Source organism: Rhipicephalus sanguineus, chromosome 4, assembly GCF_013339695.2.
Source record: "Rhipicephalus sanguineus isolate Rsan-2018 chromosome 4, BIME_Rsan_1.4, whole genome shotgun sequence".
In the NCBI taxonomy this organism is placed as follows: domain Eukaryota; kingdom Metazoa; phylum Arthropoda; class Arachnida; order Ixodida; family Ixodidae; genus Rhipicephalus; species Rhipicephalus sanguineus.
Window position 1 is genome coordinate 27,620,919 of NC_051179.1, and position 19,615 is coordinate 27,640,533.

General features: G+C 46.4%; 3 protein-coding genes across 4 annotated transcripts; 1 reads left to right on the plus strand and 2 right to left on the minus strand.

Annotated features, from left to right (window-relative positions):
- Window positions 1-2,205: 2,205 nt before the first annotated feature.
- On the minus strand, window positions 2,206-4,587 carry LOC119389684 (uncharacterized). The gene is made up of 3 exons (XM_037657045.2): window positions 4,441-4,587; window positions 3,656-4,061; window positions 2,206-2,569 (listed from the first exon to the last, which is right to left on the minus strand). The coding sequence occupies exons 2-3, from the start codon at window positions 3,864-3,866 to the stop codon at window positions 2,361-2,363; spliced, it is 420 nt and encodes a 139-aa protein (XP_037512973.1). The 5' UTR covers window positions 3,867-4,061; window positions 4,441-4,587; the 3' UTR covers window positions 2,206-2,360.
- A 543-nt stretch (window positions 4,588-5,130) lies between these two features.
- Window positions 5,131-6,069, plus strand: LOC119389683 (uncharacterized). Its single transcript, XM_037657043.2, has one exon. The coding sequence runs from the start codon at window positions 5,329-5,331 to the stop codon at window positions 5,950-5,952; it is 624 nt and encodes a 207-aa protein (XP_037512971.1). The 5' UTR covers window positions 5,131-5,328; the 3' UTR covers window positions 5,953-6,069.
- A 1,437-nt stretch (window positions 6,070-7,506) lies between these two features.
- LOC119389680 (BTB/POZ domain-containing adapter for CUL3-mediated RhoA degradation protein 3) lies at window positions 7,507-19,058 on the minus strand. 2 transcript variants are annotated; one of them, XR_007415731.1, is made up of 6 exons: window positions 18,680-19,058; window positions 18,104-18,363; window positions 17,661-17,713; window positions 15,770-15,968; window positions 10,520-12,705; window positions 7,507-10,365 (listed from the first exon to the last, which is right to left on the minus strand). XR_007415731.1 is itself a non-coding variant. In XM_037657041.2 (5 exons), exons 1-5 carry the CDS (start codon window positions 18,843-18,845, stop codon window positions 12,448-12,450), a joined length of 936 nt encoding a protein of 311 aa, XP_037512969.1. In that variant the 5' UTR covers window positions 18,846-19,058; the 3' UTR covers window positions 7,507-12,447. The 2 variants fall into 2 exon arrangements, 1 of the variants encoding a protein (XP_037512969.1); XM_037657041.2 differs by having other exon boundaries at window positions 7,507-12,705.
- Window positions 19,059-19,615: the final 557 nt, after the last annotated feature.

The following is a 19,615-nucleotide window of genomic DNA, read 5'->3' on the forward strand; positions in this document are numbered from 1 at the left end:
AACTGCTCTCTCCTTAGTCAGGGGAGAGGTGATTCCTACTCTGGCTAGAATCGCTTTGCCCGCTCCAGTGCACGAAAGCCTGGAAATCTGAGCAGTGCGCTGCGCTTCTATTAATTCGTCGAGTTTATTGTGTACGCCCAAAGCCTCGAGTCTTGTGGTACTCGTTCTAGAAGGGAGCCCTAAAACCTTTTTGATAGTCTGTCTAATAAGGACTGCTAGTTTAGCCTTTTCGGCAGCGCTCCAGGCGTGCATGGAAGCGACGTAATTGATATGACTTAAAAGGAACGCATGGAAGAGCCGGAGGAGATTGTCCTCTTTGATGCCTCCTCTTCTACCTGAGATCCTTTGAATAAGCCGAACGGTGGCAGCGGTGTGCTGCTTCAACTTTTGTATCGTGGCTGCATTCCTGCCGTTCTCCGAGATGAGCATGCCTAGCACGCGTATGGTGCCTTTGCGGGGGATTTCCGCGCCGTTCTTTGTGATCAAGTGTATGTCGATCTCCGCGGTGGGTACCCAACCTTGGGGTCGTCGCCCCATGCGGATTGGTTGGTAGACTAGGAGCTCGGACTTGCTGTCAGATAGGACGAGTTTCATACGAGAAAGGTGTTTCTCGACCGTATGTACGGCTTCTTGGAGCGTAGTCTCGGTGTGACCCACCGAGCCACCCCGGGACCAAATGGTAATGTCATCGGCATAGATGGCGGTGCCGATGTCGCTGTTGTTATCTAGCTCTCTAGCGAGAGCCGTCATACCGATGTTAATGAACTGAGTTTTTAGTATTAGTATTTAGTAGAATAATGTCATTTGGAACAACCGAAAGCACATAAATAAGAGCACAATTTCTTCCTTCTTGCTCGGTCTTAAAGCCAGAGGTAAGTTGCAAGTAAATGAATAAATTATAAGTTCATTGCGCGTGCATATCGTTTTTGTAGAATAGATACGGTTTATGCCAGAGACAGAGCAACTATATGGAGCATTGCAGTCAACAAATCCGTTGGACTTGCTGGATTTTTCCCTTGAACCCACAGACCGAAATTGACTAGTAGTTATCATAATGCCAGTCAAGCTTCAAATACTCAAACCTGGTTGAAGATGAGCAGTCCAGCTTCATTTCGTTGCGGATTTCTGTTTTGTAACACGTGAATATACGCGCTCTGCATCAGCATTACAAACTGGTGCGCAGAGTCAGCATTACATGGCGGGCAGTACGAGTAGCCTGCCAACCACGCGTTTACGAACATGCGCACAGCTTCATCATTCAGTCTTCGCAGGCGCGCCGCGCGTTGCGTGGGGTGCATCGATGCGATCCAGCCTGCTGGCCTGGTGGAGGGCATGTGCGCGCATCGGCTGACACGACAGAAAAGCTTAGCAACAACGCATTTTATCTGCAAACAACGAGAAAGATGGCGACTAAATGCGCCAAAAAGAGGAGTTCAAAGTAGCCTGAAAGTATACGTGGCGCTAACCCAAAATTTTCGTCGCCAGACGTCGGGATCGTAATGTAGCCAGCTTGGCGCAAGGTAGATACCAACGGCAACCCTTCCACAAAGAGCTGGGATATAGTGGCTAGAACCTTTCTAGCCACTATAGCTGGGACAGCATCAAGGCAGCACTTTGAACTTTACTTGAAAGATATAATGGGTTCATATCTCTGGTTTTTATACATCTTAGCCTTAAACCTCTTGTTTCAACTGTTATTCTCGAAGACCTCCTGACGTTTCTTCTTTGTCGTCTCGGCTGTCGTCAGTATTCGCCGCAATGTCGGGGAGAGTTTGCCCAAGTATAGGAGGAGGTTGGGGTTATGAAGCCGCCTTAAGGACAGAGGAGACAGCATCGCTCCGGGTGAAGTGCATTTCTGCCACACACACACACACACACACACACACACACACACACACACACACACACACACACACACACACACACACATATATATATATATATATATATATATACACACACACACACAGTCGTACTGCATGGTGTCATGGGCGTCGGCAAGATTTTTGTCTTGGGGGGGGGGGGGGGGTTCAAACCCCTGGTTCATCGGAACAAGGAGGGGGGGGGGGGGGGGCAAGTGCCCCCTCTGCAACCCCCTGCCGACGTCCATGCATGGCGTACTCGAATATCCTAACACACTGCAGTCTTACCGCAGACAAACAATGGCGGGCTGTGGCCATCATTTGTGTAGACGAGTTCGACGACGAGCGTGAAAGCCGCCGCAGCCCCGAAGACCAATTGAAAGGAAGTATAGAGCGCAATGTTTAATGAGAGCTGCGTATATCTGCGTCGAGTGAACAGATTCGTCATGTATATATGGTTGACGATAGGAGCCCCTTAGGGGCGGCCGGTGTTTATTCTCAAACGACGCGCGGGTGGTAGGCCATCACAGCGTTCGCGAGGAACATGAGGCTGTTGAGGATGCCCAGCGCGCCGGCGATGGATCCCTGGACGTAGACGCCCACGCGCGTCTCGATGCACAGGTACGCGATGCTGGTCGGCACATGGATGAAGGTGGCCATGAAGTAGTTCATCCGGTACATCGTCGAACCCGGAATCTCCAGGGCGCCTGAGGATTAACAAGCACGGAGGCCAGTGACAATAATAATATAATAATTGTTGGGGGTTTAACGTCTCAAGACCATGATATGATTATAAGGGACGCCGTATAGTCGAGGGCTCCGAAAATTTTGACCACCTGGGGTTCGGTAACGCGCACCTAAATCTACGCACACGCGCCTCAAGCATTTCCGCCTCCATCGAAAATGCGGCCGCCGCGGCCTGGGTTCGATCCCGCGACCTTCGGGTCAGCAGTAGAGCACCATAACCACTAGACCGCCGGGGCAGGTTGCCAGTCAATCGTCTGACTTAATGAAAATACAGTCGGACCGACGTCCTTACAACGAAGACCTTCAAAATACTTCGCTGTAGTTGATACTGATAATATTGTAAAGGTCTTTTTTTTACTTGTTTTTTTGGCTCGAGAGCCAAGTATGGCTAAAGAGCACCATGACCGTGAGTGTCGACGAGTAATCGGCGACCAACGAATTAAAGAGGATAGATGTAACGCGTACGGCTTAAAACCTATCGCCAGATTTGTGTGCAAAATTTACATATTCATTAAAATTATGACACTGACAAGCGGGGCAAACTGTGTACATTGAATATATTGCGATACGACCATACGTAAAAGTGGAATGCTATGTATATATATCACTAATGTCTCACCAGTTGTACATATGGGTGTGCTAAATACTGTGGAAGTATACTACAGCCCGTAGCACCGTAGAATTGCAAGACAAACAAGAAAATGGATGGCGCATTGAAAATATCTCAAAGCTATAGGCAGTTACTTTGGAAATCTAGGTTACGGGAACTAGAAACCAGGCGAAGGACAAGTGCTTTCCCCACGCAACATTTGAGGGCAACAAGAAAACCCTGGTAGAATATGCCGCTATTAGGCCTATACGGTGATTGGTCATTTGTCCATTTTACCCAACAATGCATCAGTGACTCCGCTAATTAGGGAAAAATCAACTGAACAAATGAAACCAATAGCACATTTGCTAACACCAAGTTTGTTCACGTGCTCTGTGAACGCGACCCCTTTGCAAATCGTTTACGCGGACGCTTTCGGAAGGTCGCGGCAACTCACCGACCAGCACGCAGACGAGTATGAGTAGCGCGTTGAAGAAGAAGACGATGGACGCGATGAAGAGGATGAGTGCGTCCAGGCGCATGGACAGGTAGCAGTTGGCGTCCAGGCGGCCCTCGCTCAGCAGGAACACGATGCCGGCGCCAACGACCATCTGGAACAGCTTCAGGATCCCGCTGGCCGTCAACACGTACTCGCAGTAGCAAGCCATGCCGCCGGACGATTCAAAAGCAGTGACCAAGTGCGGCGCGTATTACGAGACGACCGTAGGCACCGTCCCAGTGCGACCACTCGCCGGATATATGTTCTTCACAGCAAGCACAGCAGCTGCACTCGAGATGCGGTCGTTGCATGGAGGTACGCGTACCGCACGTGATGGTTGATTCGCCGCTATGGCTTGTACCCACTGTGTGGAATTAGGAGCAATGAATTGACAGTTTTCATCGTCTAAGGGCAAGCTATCGACTAAAAAAAAAACTGACAATTTGTCATCTCCCGCACGATGCTCGGACCAGTTAAGAACTACGATGGACATTGGTCAGCTGCATGGAGCTATTTGGATTATGAGGTACAAAAGCTTTAGTGCACATGGCTAAACCACATTATCTAACCGCGAAGGCCCCCGGTATGTTGCATCCTGGACTAATACCTAAGTGGCTGGTTAATTGGGAAAATATACTGTATATACAAAAAGGTTCCTGTCTAGCGTGAACAGCTGCGGACACCTGAACTGCGGTTAGCGAGGATGAAAGGAGAGGTCAGTAAATGACAGGGAGTGAGCTTACGACAGTGAGAGAATAGAGATGGACTATTTGCATAGATGCAAAGTAGGGCACACTATCTCATAGTGCGCTGGTAGAGGGCCTCTTCATGAGAGCTAGTGTGTCGCCCTGCCCCGCACTGCTTCCGTCAGGACCTACCTCGCAGTGAACTTCGACGTTCATGCGATAAATGTTAATGTGTCGCCGAAGGACCTCTTTGACTTCAACTGCCCCTCTGACGGCTTTTTCTTCTGGCACTGTAACCACCCCCTGGTTGTACTGAAGCCAGTTTCAAGAGAGCAGCCGATACTCACATGTGGACCAAAGCTGGCGGTAAAGCGATTCGCACACGTACGTTATTCAATGGAATTTCGGAAACATATGCAAATGAAAACATCCTTGGTGCTGCCATTGAACATCTTGCAATCCATGAAAAATATTGTACCATTTGGATGGCGATCGAACGGGCTATGTTCCGTGTCTATTTTGAATTTGGCGCCACTTCCCTCGAGCGTGTGTGGCCGTTTTATTGCAGCTTATTGCAGTTTTTTTAACTGTTTTTATTTGGTGAAAAACTTGTGCACGCGCAGTGACAAATAAGCTGTTAGTTACTATACAAAAGCTAGCGCCCTCTGAAGACGGCAATACTTGTGCTACTTGTGCCGAACTATTTGCGTTAGCGTCCCTAGCGGTTGAAGAGTGGGTCACTAGAATTCGAAAAGGGCGCTTTCCGCGACAGTGGTTTGTTTACTGAGTGTTTCGCGACGCTTGGTTTCAATGCGCGTGTAAGTACACCGGTTTCAAGACGGGAAATTGGCTCTTTTTTTACACGGCGTAGTTACACTGAGCGAGTTATTCTGCAACGTAACGACGCACGCACCTCAAAGGGAAGCATATCCACTGGGCACACCAATGGCGACGGGATCGGCGCCGTCGTTCTCGGGTCGGCGGCGGTCCAGTCGAGGCATCTCCTTGCTGCCATCGCAGGACAACTTCGTGAAGGACTTGCCAACTGACATTCCCGAAGAGGACCGTCTACGCATCCTCCTTCGGCTCTGCTTCAAGCGCACGTTGGCCACAATGGCCGATGAGTTGGACGGGTTCGAAGACCTTCATCGGAAACTGTTGGTTCAGGGTCTGTCGATGTTCGACAGTAGCGAAGACGGCGGCAGCGACCATTTGGACAAGCTCTTAAAGTTGACGACTTCGAAGGACGACGACGACAGCGACGTCTTGCCAGCGGCCGTGGCCGCCGAGCATCACGAGCTTTTGAAGTCGCTCGTCGCCGAGTGCAAGCGCTGGAACGAGATGCTCGCGGAAGACTTGCACTTTGAAACGGACCCTCCTTTGGCGGACCATGACGCTGCTAAAATTCCCGTCGCTCGTAAGCGCCACTACGACATGCTTGTGGAAAGTGCCGAACGATCCAGGCGTAAAGCCATCGCAATACTTTCTACCTTACCAACCGGAGACGACGATGAAGACAATGATGCAGTTGCTGTAGGAGAAAGCACTGCGGAATTGTTCGACGTGTAAAGCAAACTATAATGCGTTATCGCTTTCGTATTTTGCCGAGAGTCTCGAAACCAGAGGCTTCGCGTTTCGTACGGGCGACTATTTGTATTTATTGGTAGCGTCTTGTATTAAAAAGAATTGCGGCGTTCGCTTTTACGCCCACTGAGTGTGGCTGTCACAGGTAATGCCGCGTGTAGTGCGCACGACAGCGGCACGAGTGTCTGCCAGCGGTTATACAACCGGAAATGTGAAACTTGTGATTGAGGGGGTAGCAAACCGGGGACGCCACCATAGTGTGCATTAGCATAACATGACTCAAAATGACAATCGCCTGCCCCAGTCAAGAGGACACCCCCCTCTCCCCAAAGAAAAGCTCTATACAACGCTCTGTCACTGTCTAGTAGCTGATGATAGTTGTTCCTGCATTGGTCACTTTGCTGTGTCACAAAAGTTTCATTTCAAAGAAGCACTGTTCAGAAGGGTTGCTGTTCGGGCAAGTTTGTGTTCCATAACTGCAGCACATACTAGCGCAACACATAATAGAAAACAAATGCGCCGAGACGTAAGCGCTTACCCGCCTCATCGTGTGTGTAGTTCGTTTTACAGCGAAAGCTGTGATGAGATCACAAGGGCCCTCTGTGTGGGAGCCCAGTATTCTACCTCAGAGCCATGTGTGAAATTGCTTTGCAAAAGGACCCTATAGAGGCTTCATGTCGGGAAGGAACCACATCAAAATATGTAATATAGCATAGTAGAAGAGTAAAATAACAACCAGGTTTCATACAATGTGAACTCTCTAACCAGGCGTCACACAATGCAAATTGTGCAACGAGTGGGTTGTTGAATGCTTCCAACCCATTACAAAGGGCTCTGTCATAATTCTTCGTCATCGGGCACAGCATCATCAGAGTGCATGTAATGCCTTATAGGTGTTTAGCGGGTGCCACGGTTCTCTGCAGAATGATGAAAAATCGCATAGTCGCTGAGTCACAAAAATTATGATTTATAGCATAGTGGGTTCCTTGCAAGTGCACTTGTATTGGTTGCCAAGGAGGCCCATAAGGCCCCCATGATCCATATCCTCAGGGTCTCAATAAAGTTATTTCCCTCTCTCTTTCTCTAATTAACTTGTTATATAACGTGGTGGGAGAGTGAAATAACGACCGGGCGTCACACAATGCGAATTACGTAACTAGTGGGTCGTTTAAAGCTTCCAACCTATTACAAAAGGCTCAGCCATAGTTCATCGTCATTAGTCGCCACATCAACAAAGTGCACATAATGCCTTAAAGATGGTACCTCGCTTCTCTGCAGAATGAGGAATAATGGCGTAGTGGGTGCTTCCCAACTTCACGAAAATTATTAGTGGCGTGGTGGGTACGTTGCTAGTGTACTTGTATTAGTAGCCCCAAGAGGCTTTATAACGGGCTGTAGAAATGCCGCTCTTCCAGCTTTCGCTGTGACTGTGCTGCACTTTCCGCGCAGGCCTGGCGTTTTTTTTTTTTTATGTGTTGTATTAATACATGCTGAAAATGCACCGTTGCAGTGCTAGAGAACAGAAATGACATGGCAAAATCAACACCACGAGGTTTTTATTTTACCGAGCTAAACTCTGAACATGCGCGATATACATGGCAGGTGAAATGTACAGGTGCACGCAACACCAAACACTCAAGTTGCGAGCGACAGAAAAACTTGGTGTGAGCAATCAATGCATCGGGAAGGCCTTTAAAGGCAGTCTCCGCGCCTTTGGTTTCTGGATGCTGCTGTCCAGAGGAATGGAAAAGTAAGAACGAAAAAAAAATGACAACGGAGTAAATGCAGTTTTAGAGCTGATACAAACAGATGGGTATTGAACTTGGCGGCTGCCATACAACAGCCATTTGAAACTTTGACACTGAGTGAGGTTTTCTTTACACTGTCGTACCTCCTGCTTTCTGCATCAAAGTCAAGAAAAACCGTTAAAACATTTACCAGTGGGTCAAAATGAAGTCGTTTGAAAAGAAAAAGACAGCTTTAGGGCCAGTTCAACAGCACCAAATATTCGAAGACGAGTCGCGGTGGTTAAGAGCAGTTATTGGCAGTTGCAAGAGAACTTCCAACTCAAGGATGCATGCTTCTCTTCTGTTCCTTGCTGTGAATACTGAGAGTGTCAGCTTCATCACAACATAGAGTATACATGTGAACTTACAACATCCAGATGATACAGTGACACCCACACAGCTACGTTTGGCAGGAAACATTCCCGCTTTAAACTGCCGGTAACGACATACCACGGTGGCACTGCAAGCCCTTACAGAATCCACATTCATATACAATTTTTTTTTGTCAGATAGTTGACAAATAGCCATACATTGATAGGACTAGATGCTCCTTACAGCCATCAGCATAGTAACAGTTATGCTTGAGACACCATACGAAGAAATGGTTTTACGATACGGCGTCACATGATGCACGAGAAAAATACTGTGAGCGAACTCCAAAACTTCGTGGCGTCCCACAAGAGTTTGTAGAAGTAGGTCAGTATACCTGCCAACATTCACAAATCTTTTTGTGAGCTTCAAACTTGAGCTCCATTCGAAGATTCCACACATTTCATCGTGTTTTTAAACAACCAAACTCCTTTTCGCGAGTTTCTTCATGAGTGCTCAAAGGTGGAGTGACAAGATGTCACATACCAGAGTGAGTACTTGCTTTAAGCAAGATTACTAATTGTTTCTGAAGCAGTTGATGTTGGCAACAGCAATGTCTCTGAAAAGTGTGTGCTGTTCCAAGTTTGCCACTGCTTGTGTGCTAAATCTAAGGTCAGATCATAATTGATAAAGTTTGTACATACACCAGAAAAGTGTTAGCTAAAGGTCAAGATTTTGAATGTGTGTCATCCAATTTTTTTCCATACACGATTCTTCTGAAATTTTAGTGCTGTAAGGTTAGCAGGTATGTGTCAGTCTGACCTACTCTGACAAAGACTTGCTGGGCGCGACAACTTCTGTTCTGGATATCGCATGTTTATCCAAGCCTATGCACTTGCATAAGGACAAAAACCGATGCGTAGGAGGATCAACCGCTTCGTGAAACGACCACTCGCACCTCCATCTTTTCTTTAATCCAGGGAGGTGGAGAGTCGGTTCGTCTAAACGTACAGCACTGCCATATGGCACATCTCGGAGTCAACATTTTCACTATACTGAAACACTGTCCACGCTGACCATATTTGTACAGCAGGGTGGGAGGAGACAAATAACCACACAGTTTTAACTAATACAGCAAATTACAGGCAGAACCGCACTTCAACAAGCAAATGTGAGCATTACATTTTCATCCCACGCCAAACAATAGCATTGTTGATCGCTCTGTTACATTAATACACGCGACATAAATGCCACAGTGAGACGCAAGCTCCAGACCACACCACAAAACTTCTATTACACATTTCAAACAAGAGTACACAGCAATAGTGCGCGTAGAGCTAGTGCCATGAACTTGCTTTAAGAACGTTAAGAAAGTGGTGGCACGTGCTGAAACTCTTGAACAGGTGTTCAAACTGTACCAGATAAGTGAATGGTCGTGTGAGAAATCTTCACTTGAAGTAGTACTAAAGAAAGCATACCTTAACGTTAATAATGCTGCCAGATACTGCAGAATAATGAACGAGTTCTGCACGTTCAAAACTGTTCCTTCATTTAAAGACTTAAGAACTGAGCTGCCACACTTGACAATTGTAAGAGAGCATGTATAAATGAATGGAATCATGGATGCAATGCAAGCACCTCCTATAAAAAATAAGTTCTGCAATCACGCAAGCCACAACAGTTGTATGGGGTCATCCATTTACCGGAGAAAAAAAAAAATGTCTCGTTAAAATGAAAGTGCTCACAGCAGCTCAATTTCTGCTGGAAAGCCCACAGATCACTCTTTCGTTAGCATTGGGTGGCCATGCAACACATCATAATGGGACCTTTCCCTCAAAAGAGTTTAAAAAACACCCAAAATTTTATCCGACTGAAGCACAATTCAAGTGGCCTTACACACCAGCCTAGCGAGCACAATTGGAGTACTCTGAGGTAAGATGGCCACAGCATTTTTACTGCCACTTCGTCAGCTTTTGAAAAGTAAGGAGCAAGATACCGCTCAAGCAGCATTGTATTTCCAATGAAAATATCTTAGGAGCACAAGCTTGCTGCAAAACCCCAACGACACATCCACTGAAATTTTTAGCATTTGTGCTTTAAAGGGCCCCTAAAACAAGACTTGAAAGGTGAGAAAGTGGCCTCTTTCTCATTTTCACTTCCCTTCCTACATGTGCTCTCTCCTTTTCGTCACTTATTTTTTCAGAAGACATGTGGTCGATGCCTGTACTGAGTGCTGTGCCTATCGAGACTTCCAGCTTTTCGGCTACATGCTGTTACCTTCGTTTACGCAGTACAAAACCCACTAGATGAGATGAAATCAATTGGGTGCACATGACAGTGCAAGACAATAATAGTCGTGCAACTGTATGGCAAAGTATGGTAGCAGACGAATCACAACTGATATCTCTTGTATGCGGACCAATTCAGAACTTGTACAGTGATATCACGAGGATCACATTGATGGCACAGCAATGCACCATGAAAAGATGGGAAAAACCAAGAGAGAACAACACGCTAGTTCTTTATATTTTCAGAGCTTGTTTTGGGGCCCTTTAACAACCACATTACAACAGGCAGTGCAACAGCTCAACAATGCCACAGTGTCGAGTCTATGTAATAAAGTGTCAAATTTCTTTAAGCAGGGTTTATCAGGAGCATTCGTTGATTGGGTATGATGCATTTGTGTAGTGAGAAATAAATACTAGACTGGAAAGAAAATGCACTCTAGCCTCAAGTGTAAGCTGCATGTTATGATGGGAGCGTGACCCTTTTGTACAATATTGAGAAAGTGGTTGAAATGGAAACAACATCATGAAAAAAAAGATTCAGCTATTCTTTTCAACATACCTAACATGCTGATGCGACTTGGTGAAACTCACACACGGGGTCCCTTCTGGGAGCAATAACTTTGCTGCCATACATCAGAAGTTTCAGACCAGCTAGTAGATGCTGAGCATCTGCAGCAAGTACATTCTGAGCACCTGCAGGTAGGGTCACACACACACCTAAACACGCCTTTGATCGCGTTAACAGCTTCAGTAAACCATCGAAAGTGCTCACTCAGTGAATCACCAAACACTTGCAGCGCAGTCCGTTGCTAAAGGGAACACGGTAGTTTGGGGACATAGGCAAAATTCTTTCTTGATAAGTCTGGAAATGCCCAGTTTTGCTGGGAACAATTCAATGTATGCCGATGGTTCGCCTTCAAGGTCCTGCGCATTGCATTGACAATGCTTCTGCTGAAACCTCGAGAGTGCGAGCCTCGCGCATTCCCTTCAACAGCGGCTCTTGCTGTAAGTGACACGTCTGCCCTCCGGTTCTTGAGCACAGATATGTGCAGCAAGAAATTCGGTTTCATGTTGGTACACACCACCTAGCAACACTTACTAAATTCACTCATCTTTCGCCCACTTGTTGCAAAGAGATCCTGGCAACTAAGGAAAAAAAGTAAAAAAAGAAACACGCCACTCAACAACTTCAAGAGACCGTGGTGATAGGAAGAACGAAGAGCAAGTCATGCCAGCTCAGCGGAGCTGAGCTTTTTCAGTAAAACCGAGATTCAGTGTTGCGGTAATGTAGCAATTTTGTAATGAAATTCATGGAAATTCGGCAGGTGGACACCCCCAGCTCAAGGTATAGCACAATGTTCTGCTCGAACAACCTGGCTTTGGTGGTAGCTGAACTGACGAGCCATGGGGAGAAGTGTGGCTCAAAAAACCTCGAGACTCATGCGGTCCATTTTACGTGTATACTTGCTTAGTAACATCACGCACAATTCCAACAAGAGCAAAACCCAAACAAGTGCACCAGGCACACAATGCAGCTTCCTCTCAGCGCGTGCTTCACATGGCATGGCACAAGAAATACGATCCACTTGCACCCTTCACTAAAAGTGACCACAAAACTACTCTCGGGAGGTCAGACCTCGCTCCGTAAAAACGAGAGCCAACCGCACTAACCGCGTAACTTCGAAGGCCCGACAAAACGGAGCACAAGATTGAGTGGAGAAGGATACAGGGTCCCCCTGTGCTTAACAGTGCATATCAGTGCAAACGACAAGCGGGGACAGAAGAGAGCACACAGTGCCCTCTCTTCTGTCCTCTCTCGGTGTTTGCACTAATATGCACTCTTAATCGTGCTGTACGGACACGCTCAATACTACAGTCCCCTGTGCTCCATTCATACTGGCTTACGAGGTCGGGCAGTCACCCACAAAACAAGCGTCGTACGGCGCATCACACCTCTCTCCGCGCTAAGCGAGGTCCATGTAGGGACAGCAGAAAGAAGCCAGGCTCGGCTTGCAGCGACCGAATGACAGCTGCCGGTACCTTGCCCCCGCCGGCGAGATTCCGCGAAGGAGTAAGGCAGCGACATAGAGGCTACCTCAGCTGCTCTGCTTGGTGCTTCGTATACGGCCCAGGTGGCATGACTCTCGGGAGTCGCGTGCACTGGCGCAGCCGCTGCACGAGCCGACCGGCGCGCGCCGTTCGTCCTCGTCGTCGCTCGTGTAGCAGGTGGTGGCACGAGCGACAGCGCCTCGCGTGCTCGTCGCCTGCATCAGTTCAGGGTCCGGGCCGTTGCGGTTTTCGTAGAGGAGGATGTTGAGGGTCTCCTCATAGATGCGAGCTTCGGGGAACTCGACCTGGCGAGAGAAGTGGAGGAAGACGACAATTGCACATGTGGCACCTGCAGGGTCCTTGTTTGTGACTTCAGCCATTTATGAAGAAGTGTCAGTCTGGCTAGCTGAATTACTTTTGCTGCAATAGTGGAAGCTTGAAGCGGAGTGCACAAATGCGAGGGCGAGAGAGAAAAAACACTCTTTTCTGAATAAATGTTAAAAGCCAGTTGTGAGTGCTTGCGCTGTTTTAAATTACGTGTAGGGTTGTGCGTTTGTGGTTTTAACCCCAAAAAAAAAAGCGATGAGTCCTTTTTATGATAAGGTTTTGTCCAAATGACTAAGAGTGTGAAAACAGTGACTTCGAGACTGAATGAAATAAGAAGTGAATCGAAATGAACACTTTTCAATATTTTTCAAGTACATTTAGTAGTCATTTTTACAAATATGAAATTAGGCTAGTATTTGTAATTTTATGAGGAAATATACAAATAGAGCACCAGGAACAATTAAAGAAGATTTTATATGTGCACAGAACTCTTCAGAGAGTGTGTCAAGAGTGATTGATGGAAAGGAATGTGTTGCCATCATTAACATGACCATTGCGAAGCACTCCTGTATGAGCTACAACAGCTCGTAATGAAAGAAGATGACTTTTAAGGGCTCGTCTTTCTTTGTTAAGCACAATATTAATGAGAACTAACAATCAATAATGCCAAGGAAAGTATAGGGTATGTTAATTGTAGTAATTAGGATGCAAATGTGAAGAAAGTAAAGTGAACGAAAAGGTAACTTGCCGCCGGCAGGGACCGAACCTGCGACCTTCGAATAACGCGTGATGCTCTACCACTGAGCTACGACGGCTGTCATCCTCCCGTCCACTTTATGGGATATATATGTGCATTTTAACCCCTTAACTGCTTTGGACGAGCAGAGCTCGTCCTGCCCAAACTGTCCCCAAACTGCTTTGGACGAGCAGAGCTCGTCCTAGCTGAATAGGTACTCCCCTCTAGCGTTCAGGGCAAGAGGCGCTCTTCTACAGCGTAGATTGCGTGTAATCCACCAGATGGCAGCATTTACTTGGCAATTTATTTTTCTCCTGCGGAAAGAGCACGGTTTTTGTATGAAAAGATGGCTTGCGGTGGCGGGCACCTATGCATAACTGGCTCGTCAACACGAAAAGAGGCTTTTCGTTTTCGTCATCTTCTTCGAGTGATGATCATTCGGATACAGATGTTTATCTTGTGTCCGGAAGTGAAGACAGCGAAGGCGATGAATTGAGCATCTCCTCCGGTGATGATGAAGACAGCTCGGAAGCGAACATCGCGAGTGCTCGCCAGTGGATCCTGCTTGATGCAGGCAATCCTCCTGTGAAGCCTCCTTGCTTTCCATTCTTGGCCATTCGAGGCAAGGCTTTCAACTTGTCATCGCCAGATGACCTTATGGAGTATATTCAGCAATTTCTTCAAAAGTGCTTCATTTGCTCTCGGAAGCGAGGAGAAGACGGGAAAAAGTTGAGAAAGGAAACTTGCTTTTGGTGCAGGAGCTGCAACAGGCCCCCTTGCGTTATTCCGTGTTTTGATTTGACTAAGTATGTGGTACAAATATTTTTTTAACATCGACTAGCTATTTTTTAGTACAATCAGATTCGAAATCAGCAATAAAAAAATAGGCACTTTTGGTTGGGAAATTTTCAAAAAAATAAAGCACTTAAGGGGTTAAACCTGGGAGTGTTAGTCAGCGCTGATCGCAGCCATGGCGGCGAGCATGGAACACTCTTTTTTCTGCCTTTTTGGTGTCACGTAGCACGTGATCTTTTTACGAGCTGGCAGCTGACCAATAATCCCTCGCATACTACCTATGTAGTACCAAGGTACCCTTGCAAGGGCACCTAGTACCTAGGTACCCTTGCATCGGACGCGTTATTCGAAGGTCGCAGGTTCGGTCCCTGCCGGCGGCAAGTTATCTTTTCGTTCACTTCACTTTACTTTTTTGAAACACACACACACACACACACACATACAAAAAGCTACGAATTTGGATAATCATAAAGTAAACAAAGACAAGTGGCTGGGAGCATCTGCCGAATTCACCAGAACTTAATGCCAGAAAATGTGGAGTTTTAGTTATGCACTAAAGTTTGCAGTACTGTTATTTATACAAACAGCACAGCAGCAAACAACTGTATTGACATGCACAAACGCTTGTGCAAAAATGACAGATCAGCTCTCAATAAGATTAGCTCACAACTTTTTAATTAAAGAAGTAGGTCACAGCCCTCCTCTCAACAAGGTGGCTGCTCGGTAATGCATGCATGGCAAGGAAAACCTTTTCCAGTGCGTAGATCATTTGACAAAAAGAAAAGGACAAGATAGGACAGAGCGCGCGCTTACAACCAAGTTTATTGCTCAGATGGCAGAAATATTCCCGCCATCTGAGCAATAAACTTGGTTGTAAGCGTGCACTCCGTCCTATCTTGTTATTTTCTTTTCTTCAAACGTTTTGCGCCCTGAAAAAGGTTTTCCTCATCAAGTATCTATCCTCTCCACTGAGAATGCAAACCAGCATCGGCCAGTTTGACATGTTTGCATAACCACTACTGTGGCTTCATTACCTAAGCAGGGATCCGCAGTCTTCAGGAGTTCAAATTAACACGAGACAACAGCTGGGCAATCTCAGAATATATTACACTGAAGAAGGCAGGTTTAACTGACATAACATAAGTAGTGATTACCAACAGTTAAACAGTAAGGAGTTAACATTTTGCACCTTTAGGTGACGCAAAGGACCTTTGTGTATGCAAGGCCGCAAACCCTCCTCGCATTTCATTCTTAGCTGGTTTGGGTGCCTTTATATTCCAATGTTCTGCGTACGATAAGCTTTGCACCCCCCCCCTACACTAAAACACAAAATCTAAAACTTCCTAGTGCAACGTGAGCATACTGCACTTAGTGTCTCTTCCCAACCTTCAAGACTGGAAACTTCGTAAGAATCAGCAGATATTTGAGGCCATTAGGCACTGCAGACCCTAACGTGCAGTGTAGCAAATGAAAGTAAGGTGAAAAAGAAGCAACAAGAAAACACAGCTTACTTTGGTGTGCTTCTTGTCAGTTGCGTAGACAATGGAAGTGCAGCAGACCTCGGCGACCTTTTTACCGTGGCCATAGAATGTCCAGCAGCAGATTTCATTGCTGCCTATCACGTCCTTTATGAACAGGACGCGGCTGCAGAACCGCAGTGACAGCCTGTCGAACATTTCTACATTCTTGAGGAGATTGTCGTCAGAAGTGCTGCAAAGGCAAGACAGAAGCGTAAAAAGGACAGGTCAGATCAGGCTGAAAAAGGTACTCATTGGTCAGGTAAAACAAGTGTGTATACGTAAGCCAGGATTATATTTCATGGGGGAATGGAAGGTCTACACTTCACTGTGTGCATGTAAACATGTGTATGTAGCAAACACACACACACACACACACACACACACACACACACACACACACACACACACACACACACACACACACACACACACACACACACACACACACACACATGCAATGGCCAGTTTTGAGGGATTAGGAACCCTCCCCTCTTGCTATGCTAAAGTACCTTTAATTAGAGGCACCTCAACCTCTGGAAATAGTTCAACAAGTGCCACACCATTCCAAACAGCTGAATGTGCCTGCAGTTTCTGAGAAAGAAGGCTTTTGGACAGGATTTTTCAATTAGTACTATGGACAGCAGCTGCAATTTCACCAACAATATTCAATGTGTCAACATGCTTGCATAAACATGATGTGAGTAATACTTTCCTAGCCTTCACAGCAAGAAAACTTTGCAGTAATATTGACTGAGACAATAGCAATACCAATGAGGTTATGGAAGAATGGTAATATAAAAAGAAGAAACATAAATTATTGATATTTTTTAGCTTAAATATCACTTGCAACAGTAGTTTGTACTGCACAGAAAGCTTAGCTTGTTTAGATGGTGTAGAAACTGCATAAAGAGGTAAATAAAAGAGAAGATAAAAGGTGAAACAACTGCCTCAGAATGTATAGTGTCGTGTAAACAAAAGTACTTGTCATAATGATACAGAAATCAGGAAGCTATTTGTAGCTCTTGCGGAATGTGTCGTGCGCTCTATTCTGCAATCTAGTAGAAAAACATACATCAGCCAGATGGGCAGGCATCTTATCGAAATAATGACAAGAAAACAAGAATAATGTGGCCTAACTCATTATGGGAGGTTATCTCGTCGCACATTGCACAAGCTAATGGTGTAGGACCTTGTTCAGTCACACACGTGCGCAGTCCAGAGATGCTTATCGGCTTACTAGAGAAATTGTAGAAGCCATAGAGATTAAGAAAATAAACAATACAGATGTCAACTGCCCATCTGTATCTTTGTCAGAAAAAGAAATCCAGCTTCGTTCCTAATAGTGGCTTGGGCAAATTTCTGGTTTCTTATGTTTTTGTGTGCTTTTTCACATTTTTGTTGTTGTGCAATAACGTGTGTGCATGCACGTGCATGTATGTGCACGTGCGTCTAGTTCATAGAGTCTTAGTTGTTACTAGCGCTGCACTGCAGTCTTTCTGTAGCCTTGCAAGTTTCATTCACGCTACACTGCACATGATGCCATACCAACCAGCTGAGCGAGTTCTCAGGCACCTGTTTAGAAAATGAGAGCACTAAACCAAAACATTTACAAAATCACTTTGAACAATGAGTCGGTGTCAGCACTGAATCACCTGTAACGGATGCGAAATGCACCGCAACATATACAAATACACGTACACTTGCCGCAACAGGCACTGCAGGCACTGACTCGGTTATAGGAGTTGTTTACATGGAATACGTGACCAGCCTCACGCAACACAGGAAGTTGCGAAAGAATCCTTCGCGCTAATGTGTACATACACACAAAACTTATCTTATCACTGACATTACATATACTGCTGACAAAAAGGTGAAGCCCTACCTTGTGTAGGAATATTTGTTGTTATGTCTGTTGATAAGCAGCTTGACCAGAGGCTGAAACAGCATAATGATAACATATCATCAACAACATATCTGGTAACCAATCTCCAAGAGTCTACTGACACTTTCCAAACATACTTGAAGGTAAGCGAAGCATAATGTTGCTAAAATGAATTCGAGCTAACGTGCTTCAACAAGTTTTGTTAACTAACAACTGCATTCATACGCTATGAACCGTGAATCATCCACGCGCGATTTCTCATACGGGTGTCACACGAGCAGTTTCGGTCGCAATCGAGTCCGCGAGAGAGAGCGAATTTCTGGACCGCGATTGGCTCTCTTTCGAACCTTGTGCAGATAAGCCAATCGCGATCAAGACACTCGATCCCGATCGAAACTGCACTGTGTTACGCCCGTAAAGCTGTTAAAAAGTGCGATATTCACCTTAGTCGAAGTGCTTATTAGAAGGTTCCCTTCCTTCTCGTTCGTGATAAGTGGAACTCTGCAAATTGGCTCTTGAGGGCTCTCTTTCTTCTGCAGCGCAGCTTCGCAACTTTCCACGAGCGCCTGGATGAGGTAGTATTTGGCTTCGGCCAATAGCTCCGCAATCTCCCTCGTCGACTCGGGAAGTGGCACAGAGCCGTCCCTCAGAAAATTCAGGATGGTGCCGAAGTGTTTCCCACATCTGTCTATGAGTATCCAACCTACGAATAACGACCCAAGGGAAAGTGGAGTCAGTGCACAAATCCCTGCAGTCGGGATGGCACGGTTAGAAGCACGTAAAATACGGATTGCGGGGGGGTCAGTTCTGCAACAAAACGAGACAAGTACGAAACAAGAACCGCGACATTTATGGTCTGCCGAACTTTCATAGCAACAAATCCTATACAGTTTCGAGCTCAAAACGAAACCGGGCGCTGCAACATGACGAGCCCTCGTCAAACAGTGATGGGAGTGGCATAAGCTTAGAGGCACGGCCTGACGGATCGACGAAACCGGCAGGAGAGGCTCGCCACTCACCTTCGGAGTCGGTGAGGACCTCCATTCGGCCACTGAACATGGCCCTGAGCATGCTGTCATGTTTGGTGAGAGTGCCGATGGTGGTGTAATGGAGGGACCCGCCTACGTTGAGCTTCACGTACTGGCTCGGACTCCCGTTGATGACAGTCCGGTGATCGCCAGACATGGTCTTGGCCTCCTCGGCTGTCGGCCCTGGCGGCGGCGGCAGCGTCGAAGCACACAGGGCGTCAATGGTTACCGCGTGTTAGCCCCGTGAAGCAAGTGCGTCAGTGCGGCGCCAACCCAAGATGGGAGCCAGCGGCGGCGTGAGGAAAATAATGCTCACGATCGCACTCCCCGAAGCTCCGATTTCTGACAACGCGCGCGCTACATTCAGCCACAATCGCTTGCGCAGTAATCACGTGACCCAGAAAAAAATCGAGTGCCTTCTTGCACACGGAGGTTGTAGCAACTTCCGCTGCGTAATGTAGTGCGACAAAGGCCGAAACCGAAACTGTTTGTGCGTGCGTCACCGCGATTAATAAAATACATCGTTAATGAAAATCCATGTTTAAGTAAACATTTGCCACCGCTGTACTGATGGAGCGCCAGAGTCGCCTTATTTTACTGCGCCATTTGACTGAGACAGCACTTCTGCGTGGTTTCCATGTGTGAAAAAGTTGGTTCTAAAAACGTTGGGCGAAAGATCGTGCTAATTAACAGATCACTCACTTATTCACGCACGGCCAGCGTAGCTGTTCGCATGCTCCCCCTTTCTTTTCAAGGAAAGTGCAAATAAATTCCTTCCGCACAATTTGCCAAGATTATTTCCTTAAACTTACTAACGTGCCTATTATAGTCAATTAAACTATAAATCTGTTGATAGTAAAGGACATGCCGGGTTACGCGTTATTAAAATGAAGGTCAATTATTAAATGCCTATATTGAACATGTTGC

Bases quoted from the DNA above. Each gene is read 5' to 3' on its own strand.
- LOC119389684 (XM_037657045.2), bottom strand. From the start codon at position 3,866: ATGGCTTGCTACTGCGAGTACGTGTTGACGGCCAGCGGGATCCTGAAG. The intron at 2,570-3,655 runs GTGAGTTGCCGC...GTTAATCCTCAG, and splicing joins ACTCGTCTGCGTGCTGGTCG to GCGCCCTGGAGATTCCGGGT.
- LOC119389683 (XM_037657043.2), top strand. From the start codon at position 5,329: ATGGCGACGGGATCGGCGCCGTCGTTCTCGGGTCGGCGGCGGTCCAGT.
- LOC119389680 (XM_037657041.2), bottom strand. From the start codon at position 18,845: ATGTCTGGCGATCACCGGACTGTCATCAACGGGAGTCCGAGCCAGTAC. The intron at 15,969-17,660 runs GTAGGGCTTCAC...TTGCCTTTGCAG, and splicing joins AACAAATATTCCTACACAAG to CACTTCTGACGACAATCTCC. The intron at 12,706-15,769 runs GTAAGCTGTGTT...TTCTCTCGCCAG, and splicing joins CTGACAAGAAGCACACCAAA to GTCGAGTTCCCCGAAGCTCG.